Source organism: Nilaparvata lugens, chromosome 6, assembly GCF_014356525.2.
Source record: "Nilaparvata lugens isolate BPH chromosome 6, ASM1435652v1, whole genome shotgun sequence".
Lineage (NCBI taxonomy): Eukaryota > Metazoa > Arthropoda > Insecta > Hemiptera > Delphacidae > Nilaparvata > Nilaparvata lugens.
In genome coordinates this window covers 22,386,155-22,397,137 of record NC_052509.1, presented here as the reverse complement: position 1 = coordinate 22,397,137, position 10,983 = coordinate 22,386,155, and the positions used below count along the sequence as shown (strand labels likewise).

The following is a 10,983-nucleotide window of genomic DNA, read 5'->3' as shown; positions in this document are numbered from 1 at the left end:
CTTGCTATATGATAATAAAATTATTGCCAATAATATTATGATTACAATTTTTGAATAATGATCCTTGTAAATAATGATATTTGCAGTGAAGCAGATTTCCTGCTTGCTTCGGCCATGCACATAAAATAGTCATAGAGAAAAAATGGATTTAATAGATATCACATGGTATAGATCATTCATGTTTCAAATTTGAAGCCGATTTTATGTTAACTCAAGCTTATTACTGTCAATTATATTACTGTTTTAGCCGGGTGAGAGTGTAAGATCGGCACAGTACGAGAGATTACCATCGTCACATAGCTTCATGAAAAAGAACTACTAGAGCAGATAGGCTGGGTGTACACCGGTTAGTCAAGACAAGACTAGTCACGTTTAGTCACAATACTTCACATAGTTGTCATGTCTATTTGCAATGACTAATCAGTGTGAGTTGCGTCATAAGCAACAATGTGATGTATTGTCACTAAACTTGTCTTATCTTGTCTTGACTAACTGGTGTTCGCCTGGCCTTAGTCTTGAGTTAACAGTGGACTATTGTAATGAATCAAAATTCGGGGAAGGAACAGTTTTGGGCTGTGCCTGTTGATCCTCCACCAAATTATTTTGAGTAATAATTTTGTATCATTGAATCAATAAAATAGTAATATCTTCTTATGCCATCTTTTCTGTATGGCCTACCTATAGTGACATTTATTTATTTTATTTTATAGTGACATTCACTCTAAGCTGTCAGCATTTCTCAACATTATAACATCAATGCTTCTTATTCAGCTATATTGAAATGTTGACAGTTTGAAGTGAATGTAATTTTATAGAGATGTTTGTTTTGGTTGATAGTGTTGCTATCTCTTGGAATGAGGGTCGGTGTCGACATAGCCAGGCGGCAGGACGAGTTCGGTGTAGGTGCTTGTTTGCCGGAAGCCGAGAGGGGGTGCGGAACCGCGCACTATTGTCACCTGCTGCACCGGCGGGTAGGGCGGACTCAGTGGACCGGTCACGTCTTCAACTTTCAGCTCTTCCGTGCTGTAACAAGTCACAAAAATAATGCTAAACCTCGGAGTGAGAACAAAAGGTAATCTTCCTTCTTCTGTGTCTTAATATACAGAGTGCCCCATGAAAGGTGTAACAGCCATAGACCAAAGATTCTACATAACATTTGCTATAAAAAATGTCTGGTAAATTTCTTTTATAACCTTGATTTTCGAGATACCGTATATAGATTTTTCTATTTAAAAAAAAAGGTAATAACTAGAAAGCAATCAGTTAAAATTCAATTTAAGGATGTGGTTGAAAAGAAGAAGTAATTTCAAATAAGATTCATATAATTTGTTCCATTGTTTAACGTTTTTGGTATTTTTATAAGTGTTCAAACAGTTTGACATTTGGCTCTGATGAATGTACTCGATTAATTAATGTACTTTTTTTAACTTCGAGCGCTCATAAAACCGTCATTCAAAAAAATGTCAATCAAAGAAACAAATTGTATGAGTCTTATTGGAAATTTATTCCTCTTTCCAACCATGTCCTTAGAATTAGATGTTGACTGATAGTTTTCTAGTTATCCAGTTAAAAAAAAAATATATATATATATTGAAAAATCGATAAGTCTAGAAAACAAGTCGATATAAGAATTTTTTTTTGTTGCAAATTCCATGTAGAATTTATGGTCTTCAGCTGGGACACTGTATATTTAGCTAGTAATTTAGTCGAAGAAACGTCTGTTCAGATCAGTGTTGGCCAGAAGATATTTGTGTACAAGTATGGTATTATATAAAGACGAATTTCAGTAGAACGTTTTATCGTTTTGATATTGAACGTTTCAATATCATCTTGATTTAGAATAGACTGTCATCTTTAAAATGATATTGCTGGACAGGATTAGGTAGGCTACTATCATTTATTGCTAGCTTATGGTTGATTCCATGTATATAGTATTAGCTTAAATGAATGGTGGAGCAGCCAGGATTCACAGGTAATAAATAGGCAGGATCCAAAATCAACAACTGTTAAGCTATAAGTTGAATCGGCTACTTGAAATTATAGGCTAGTTCAAATTGCTCCAAGTGAGCGCGAGCAGTTAATGTGCAAGTCCTGCATGCATTGTGAACATAGAGATAAATAATTTAAATGGATAGAGTGACTGTGGTACGGTGAAGTCTAGTGTGCAGTAGTACTGTAGTAACTCTAGTGAAATAAGGGTCTTGTTATTTATTATTTAATGACATTTCATAAAAATATACCTACTTGATTATCTTTTTGGTGAGGGTTAGACCTACTCTTATTTATCTTGAAATTGAAAATTTAAGTAGCCCAACCCTTTCTAAAACTTTTATTCAAAACATGTTTCAACATAATTATTAACTTAAAAATGTTGAAATATGTTGTGAATAAAAGTTTTAAAAAATGGTACTAGGATTTTTATTTCAAGATATACCTACTTTATCTATTAAAAATTAATATGTGCTGATAAATTCTCTCATAATATGTAAACCCAGTAGGCTATCAAATTACCGGTTCTTTAACAATTCTTTCAATATTATGCTAATGATGATTGAATTTGGAGACCGAACTCACTTATTTGATATGAAGGCAGTATGGTGTTGTCTGGGTTTCTTGTTGTAGAGTAGATGCGGCTGAATAATGCCTTCAGGGCCACAAATGGCGGCAGCGGGTGCAGATCCGGCCGACCTTGACGTGTGGCGTATCCTTATTAAACGGTGGCGTTTCCTCTTACAAGATCCGGCCAGGTAGGATATGAACGATGTGACTACAAGAAGACATATCAGGATCACCACGAACCTGCAAGTCGTCACAAAAACGGAAAACATCAGTGAACTAGGTAAAACCATAGAGAAAATATAGCCTAAGAAGATATCCCATGATATAAGGCGTTCATGTTCCGAATTTCACGTTAAATCAAGCCGATAATCCTAGAGTTATTTTTCGTGAAGCTGTGTGACGCTGGTAGTCTCTCATCCTGCAAAAACAGAATTAATAGACAGTAATTGGCTTGAAATTTGGAACATAAACGACCAATGGCATGGGATATCTTTTTATACTATCTTTTCTCTATGGTAAAACTAGGAATGTATTTATGATTTCGTGAAAGTTTAATATTCTTGAAAGGCAAACTTTTTTATTTCATTGCAGACATTATTTATCTATCCCCAAAATTCCTGGAGAAAAATAAATATAATAGAATATGTAAGTATATAGGCATACAATTATTAGGTAGGCCTATTCTACAAAACTTCCTTACTATTTTCTAAAATACCTCAATTCGATTGTATCTACTTATATTTTGTAGGATAATAATATTATTGCAATATTGGACTTAGTTTGGAATTTTAATCACATTAATGTCTCTTAATACTACTATTTTTCTTGAAAGAATTACCGTATTCAAAAGAAGTGCTGGCGTTTTCTCTTATTGATTAATACGTTTTTTTATTGAAATTAAGATTTAAATCTAGAGATTGCATTATGCTGGTACATTCATGCAACAAAATAATCCAATCTATGTTTTGCCAACTCTACTGTATAGCTATGAGAATTAAAAGCTGTAAATAATTTCAAAAAACTTCTCATAAGAAGTCCAGTTATTACTAGGTAACATTTGATTATTTATTTATGTTATCTATTTATTTATTTCACAATGGAAGCAACAGGTAAAACCCCAAATATGCTCCCTTAGCATCACAATAAGACAAGTACAATTTATATTCAAAACAAAATTTACTAAACTAACGTTAGAAAAAGTACTTAGAAAAAAAACTTGAAAAAATAACTTGAAGAAAAAGTATAAATGATATTGAAAAGTAGAGTTGAGTGAAAGAAAAGTGGAGAATAGACATGAAATGGTGATAGAGAGATGATAACAAGCATGAATGAGAAGATGAAGATGATGATGATGATAAAATAATGCCAATGAAAAACTATGACAATAAAGGGAAAATTATCATTCAATGTCTATAGATCTTGATGACAAAATGTGTGTGCTAATTGTTCAATTAACAATAAGAGCGTAAATGAAAATATAAGAATCTGACTCACCAAAAATACCAATTCTCCCAAACCTCTTTTCTGTGTCGATTCACAAAGCAGCATTGTCCAACACAACATACTGTACTAGCGGTTTGGCAGCTGTGAAATGAATCAATTCATTATTCCAAGTCATTTCAGTCACATTGAAATATTTGAAAATTAATTACAAGTTTATTGCGATAATATATCCAAAGTTATCGATTTAGACCAATTGTTAATCTTTCTTGCCCAACAAAGTAAGAGTTTGATTCAAAACTTGCTTATGAACAAGATAATATTTATTATCAAGGTTATTGCTAAGCTAATTGTTAAGCTAATGAATATAGGCTACTACTTGGTAAAAATCAATAGAGATTTCAATTTTTTTGATACAGTCGCTTTATCAGTCTTGAAAAATTAGAACTTAATTGAGATATTATAGATTTTATTTACAATTTTATCAAAAAATTAAAAAATAAAGATTTTTAAATATGTATATAGGTAGCCCATGCATATTTCTGTAATTTGATAGTTCTGATAACTTGCAAACGAAACTTACAAATACTGTATTTCTAATGTTTTCAATATCTGGGCCTCAATAACATGATCTCAATGAATTGTGAATAAAAATATCACTATTTTCTTTTATGTTAACAGGCAATTTTCTATACAATTATTTTTTAGATAATATAGCCTATTTTATCGTCTAATTGAGATGGATTGTTTGACATTTATATGAAGAAATGTTGACGAATATTGTGAAAAGGTTCGGTACTCACTCAGGTGGTAGAGTAATATTCTTTAGCAAAAGATTGCACATGTACGAGGGTCTTGCCATCTTTTAATTGGGGTTTAGCTTTCAGAGTGCTAACCTGGAAAAACATTAAACATGATTCACTTCACCAAGTTTCTTGAGTTGTTAGAAGTGATTCAAAATAATAAAAAATGACATAATTTAAGCAAAAAATAAATTGACATTCCATACTTTTATGAGGAATTGTATTGGTTTTTATGCAATTATATTTATTCAGCAAAATTTACATCTTTTTGAAATTTGTTTCTTCAATGAAGATAATCGAATCATAAACATAGTTACATTTATTTGAATTAGCAAATAGACTTTGATCACTTTAAAGTTTCCTGCAATATTAAATCTTGAAGAACGCTTAATAATTTCCCAGTGAGAGTTTTATATACAAAACGCTTCAGGAAACATAGAAGGAAACAATTATTTAGGAATCAATAAAAGCGTTTTTATCGCTGATATAATATATACGTATTTGCAGTATACGCAGTTGATTTTCAATAATAACAATTCTTATATTTTTTGAGCTACCTTATCTAGAATATAAGTTAGTACTCCATGGAGTTTTTAGTAAAAACATAATGTACATAATCATTCCACACATATTTTAAATGTTTGAGTACTTTTATTGTTATATTTTGCATTGAAAACAGATTAGAACTATATGCGTAGGTCCTTAGAGTCTAATGGTTTGAGTCAAAAGACTCAACTTTGAGAAATGTATAAGTACTGTACCGGTAAATCTTAAAAAACATAAAATTTATTCATTCAAACCACCCCTATACTATTATTGATATCCAGTATTATCATCACCTCAAATGAGAAATACATTTAAAACCCCCGTTTAAGGAACTGATATATTCATGCTAAATTACAATAGGCACAAAAAAATTAAGCTTTTAATAATTATTCAATAGAAGATTATTTTCATTTCAATGTAAACATAATTATTTCCCACTTTCTTGTAAAATATCTCAGGATCAAAATAATTTCGTGAAAGAAACTCCCATGTTAATATCAATATTCATATTTTAAAATATCTCCTGAAGATTCCATCATATCTCAAGGGTTGATTAATAATCTAATGTAGTTATAACGATTTCTCACTTTTACAATAGTTCTTAAAGGTTTTGTAGGTTTTGGAAGCGTCGTCTCAAGGCTCTGTGCTCATCTTCAGTTAACGGCAGTACCTTGGTACTCAGACTCACTATACAGTACAGTACGGTACTAAACATGAAGTAAGGTACCTATATTTTACAGCGAATTATTTCACAGTAAAGATGTCTTCTGCAATAAAATTTACCTTAATTTCTCTATAGAAGCAACATGTGAAATCGTATTAATTTATCATATTCCAAAGGAGCCCTATACAGAAAAGAGATATTCCAAAGGAAGTTTTTGAAGTAAAGATATTTATTTATTTGAGGAAGTTTTTGAATTAAGGAGTCACTAACTACCTAGTTTTAACCGGTCACTATAGTATGTATTCGAAGAAAGTTTCATCGAATAATATTATTTCCTATTTAAAAACATTCACTTTGATGCAGGACAGGAGAACTGAAAGTTCACTAGCAAGCAAAGCTTCTATTTTTCAGGATTTCTACTTGAATGTGGTACTTTTTTTATAAAGATGTGTCTCAACCACTTTGTGGTCATTTATTGTTATTATACCGCAAGGTAAAATGCCCTTGGATCCATTCAAATTCAAAGATAATAAAAATAATATATCTATAAAAAATTAAATGAATGAAACAAATAAGAATTCTCAACAAATGTTAGTTAGAATAGTGGTTCAACATTTTTTATGACACCAGTAGAAAATAAACAGTGGAGACAAATTGTAATAAGATTTTCTTTTGATAGTGGGGGCAATTTCTTGTGAGTTTTATATCTATTATGAAAAAATAGACTACCACAACATTAATCAATGATACCATACTGTAGCCTACAAGATAATTGAAAAATTATGATTTTATGAAATAAGTTTGTGAAAACATGAAAATGTCGTTAATGTAATTGTCGTTTTAATTATGATGTGTATCTTCTATGCTAGCAACGGAATCTGCGACAAGCGTAGCTGCGTGATGAGAGCGCATGACTGCTTTCTCTCTCTCTCTCTCTCTCCTCCAGTCGCTCTTTCAACTTATTTTTGCTGAACACATCGTGGGGTGGGAAGGGGGGAGGGTGGCCAGTATACGCTTTTAGAACATTGGCAAGTCGGCGGACGCAGAATTTGAGTACAAGTACATGTCCTCTCGCCGTGGGTCGGGGAATGGCAGGTTCGGCTCTGCAACAATTTGGGCCAATATTTGTTCGGGAAAATTCGCTATTACATCAGTGAAAATATGGAATAAAAGTGTTTTGGCTACATAACATCTCAGCTACAAATTTGAGTTGGTTTTGGTACAGTTTATTCAACATCTTTCAAAAATAATTCTATTAATCGTCAGACTAAGTCATCTGCTATCCTCGATTGTTGTATTTATTGTGTATTTGTATTGTGTGTGAACACCATCCCTGTGAAGTTTGTCTCCTCTACCCATCAAAATATATTTGTGAACTCAATATGCCCTCGATCGTGCTTTCGATACAATGACGAACGAAAATATACTACCAATCGAAATCGACGCATTCAACTCTCAAGTTACAAAGGGATGAGTTGCGATTGTGTGCGACCTTGATTCGAGCAAATTATCAACTTTTTGACTGGAATATCTTGGAATAAATTCTTGGCAACGAAATGACCGTGGTGTCAGGTGAGTGAGGTTTTTATTTTTATTTTTAGTGTTATCATGCATTAAATGTACGGTATCATTTTTATCAAATGTATTTATTTTTGTTGGATAACACTCATATATGCTTTTCACAAGTTAAGTTACTGAGATGAGTTGGTGACATGGACAAAACAACCATGCTCATGTATATGACTCGAATCCTCGTCTCGTCAACTGCAGTTTATCAAAGGTTGATAGGCAATTGAGTTATCAAAGTCAACTTTTATTTTAAAATTGCAACTGCTTTGATCGTTTGGTCTGTTCCATTGTAATGACCTGATAGTCTTCCAATCCAGGAAAAAGCTTCGTCTACACTCAAGCTGAGAAAATAGACTGTTGATAAATACGATAGTATAGTATTATATTATTGTCATTAGAGTTGTACCACAGGTTGAGGGTTTAGGCCTGCATTACATTCATATCACATTATTACTGGATTACCTGCTATATTAATACTAGACTCTATTATCGATACCTTCCTTTTTGTATGAGTGTAGACTGTGGAGCAGTCCAAATTCTAAGGCACAACGATCGTGCAGAAGTGCTATAGAAAACTAGAACAGGCTGTCAGGGTGCACAGGAAGATTTTCTAATGATCACATGAAGCTTTTCAATGATCATTGGCAACTTAGTGAAAAATGGGACAAACAAAGCTGAAGGTAGATTATTTTTTCTGGTTCAGGTCTTCCAGGTATTTCGAGATTAATAAGTCAATAATTCCTTCCAATATAGAACATTTTCAGTAAATTTTCATGTTGGGTTCGTTAAGAGTTTTTGTAGAATTCATTTAATTTTCTGGAAAATTTTTAAAATATTTTAGGATACAGGAGGGTACTGTACTGCTTTTTCTTAATTAATAATGCGAAAAATGTATGCGTCTTCGCCCTTCCTACTTTACTACGGTAGGCTACAATAAAACTGAGACTTAAAAAACCTGATTCAATTCAATAAAGTAAAATATTTATAAATAGACCATTTTCTCTTATTCAATTAATGTTTCCTAAAATTGAATTAGCCAGTGTTGAATATATATCTGCAAAACACTCTTGTTAATGTTGAAATATAATTTCACGAGCATAAATTTAATCATTTTTCTACTTCATGTCTCAAAATAAACAAAATACCTAGATCTATTCTCACATTTTTTGATATCAAAATGACTTAGATGAACAATGGTCCTATAGTGAGGTCCACGTTATAATGGCAGTGTGTTATTTGCAATGGTGTTGCTATCTTTGTCTATCGTTCAACAAAGCAGATGGCGCTATCTCTTTCATGCATTGCGATGTTGCCATATCGTTTATCAACAATGTAGAAATTCAACTAAAGAGTAGAATATTCAATGTCAATCATGAAAATTTATTATCACATCTTTAAAAAATATATTTTCTTGACAAATAAAAATATGATTAACTATTTTCAACAATAATGAAGAGTTAAATTCATTAGATATACTGTACCAGTATCAGCTGTTTGGGTGGCAAGGCTGAGATCTGGCAACCCTTTTATCTTATCTTCCTACACTGCCATTATAACGTGGACCTCACTATAGTACCATATACCTATTATGAAGGCTCAAATTAAAGGTAGGCTTATAGTTATTTTAGATTGGGGAAGTGGATGGAAATTATCACAAATATTTCCGTGTGGGAATTATCTATGAAAATAGAATGGAGATTATTATAGTTGGTGGGAGATGAGCCAACCATTGAGCGGATGGGGTATTTGCAATCTGGGCGAAAGAATGGTCTTCAACTCACCTGGCATCACTCGACAAGGTCAATTCAAATTCCATTTCATCCTACTAAAACTATTTGCAGTTTACCCTCTAAACATTGAATATTTTTGGAGTAATAGAATAAACATCCTTTATATGAGAATATGGACCATGAAACATGTAATATGATGTAACAATTCTTTTTTATTGCGGATGATGCCTACATGAGCTTTCTTTTTTTTGCTTGTGCTTGACAAATGGAAAATTCTTGTTAATGGAAACTCATATTAATGAAATGATATAAGTATATACTATAGTTATATTGTTTTATTATTTACATTGTAACCTGTATACAATGTAAATAACTTACTATTCTTTACTTGAGTACCATATAGTGAATGGGAAATGGTAAATTCTTGTTAATGGAAACTCATATTAATGAAATGATATAACTATATACTATAGTTATATTGTTTTATTATTTACATTGTAACTTGTATACAATGTAAATAACTTACTATTCTTTACTTGAGTACCATATAGTGAATTGTTATAAAATTATCACCAGAAGTATAAATGAAGATCATAAAATCTTTCTCTTTCAAACGATTAGGCAATATGTACCGTAAATGAAACATTTTTCTGGGATTATAATTCAAGAAACATGAAAATTAGGATTTAGAATTGATAAACTCACCAGTTCTAGCAGCTAGGTAAGTTCAAAAAAGCATCTTTTCATAGTTATCAAAGAAAGTAAATTAATTTAGAATCCAATCTGAAACTTTCGTGAACAAAGTGTAAAATTGAAACACAAACTGAATTATTTTTATTCATTCAAAATTACATTATTATGATGTAGACTGTGAAAATTATCAATTTCCTCAATGATTTTGTGCTGGCAGGCCTGAATGAGTTTACTAATACCACTCAATTATCGTACATTACGAAATTTGTATTATTCCATGTCAACACAAGTTAATTTTTCTTCACTTGAAAAATAACGCTGTGAGTCCTCCAATTTGTTCCTTGAACCGAGCATTATAAGAGTGTACGGTATTCAGCGTAACTTGAGATTATGTGCCAGTTCTGAGTCAGTAGAGTGTATCATGCTTGGCCCATTATCCTAGTTGCCTCTCACATCAGCCCAACAAGTTGACGTTGAATTTATTTTTATGACTAATAAAACGGCTCTTGACATCAATTATCAAAAATCCTTCTGAAAATACGGGTGACGTCTAATTTATTTGCTGTATCCATTGTTATGGGATCAACTGATTCCAATATTGAGTGTGGGAAGTGAAATTTGTAATGGAAATCATCATTGAAATAATATAGGACTGGGCTTTCAAGCGTATCGATTTTAATCTTGAAAATATTATTAGGTAAGCTAATAAGGCTAATTAATATTTTTCATAGCGATACTGGAAATACCGATTTAGGATAATAGCATTTTACAGGGCCTGTCTTTGGAACTTTGTGAACAAATACATTCTTCCAAGTGAATGAGAATTTGTTGATATTTACAGAGTAGATTTCTATCACTAAAGCCGGACCGTCGAAAGTAAACATTTATTTTTCTATTGAAAAATTAATTGGAAATTGGCTATTTATAATGTCATGATTATAAACTTCATTGGAGGGAATCTATATGCCTCATATCGGGA

The 10,983-nt window shown here is 31.9% G+C and overlaps 2 protein-coding genes across 3 annotated transcripts in view; one reads left to right on the top strand and one right to left on the bottom strand.

Moving 5' to 3' along the window:
• Nucleotides 1-807: 807 nt before the first annotated feature.
• The window catches only part of LOC111056099, a 42,057-nt gene continuing 31,881 nt past the window's right edge, over nt 808-10,983 (bottom strand). The window contains exons 2-5 of one of the 2 annotated variants that reach the window (XM_039430445.1): nt 4,803-4,895; nt 4,054-4,143; nt 2,575-2,799; nt 808-1,023 (exon numbers count right to left, since the gene is read on the bottom strand). In XM_039430445.1, the coding sequence (XP_039286379.1) occupies nt 843-1,023; nt 2,575-2,799; nt 4,054-4,143; nt 4,803-4,861 (555 nt within the window). In that variant the 5' untranslated portion in view covers nt 4,862-4,895 and the 3' untranslated portion in view covers nt 808-842. Of the gene's footprint in view, nt 1,024-2,574; nt 2,800-4,053; nt 4,144-4,802; nt 4,919-10,983 lie in introns of those variants that run through there. The other variant, XM_039430444.1, reaches the window with a different exon arrangement.
• Nucleotides 7,048-10,983, top strand: part of LOC111049935 (muscle M-line assembly protein unc-89) — a 316,788-nt gene continuing 312,852 nt past the window's right edge. Inside the window, 1 exon segment of the mRNA XM_039431390.1 lies at nt 7,048-7,584. Coding sequence (XP_039287324.1) covers nt 7,569-7,584 — 16 coding nt within the window. The 5' untranslated portion in view covers nt 7,048-7,568.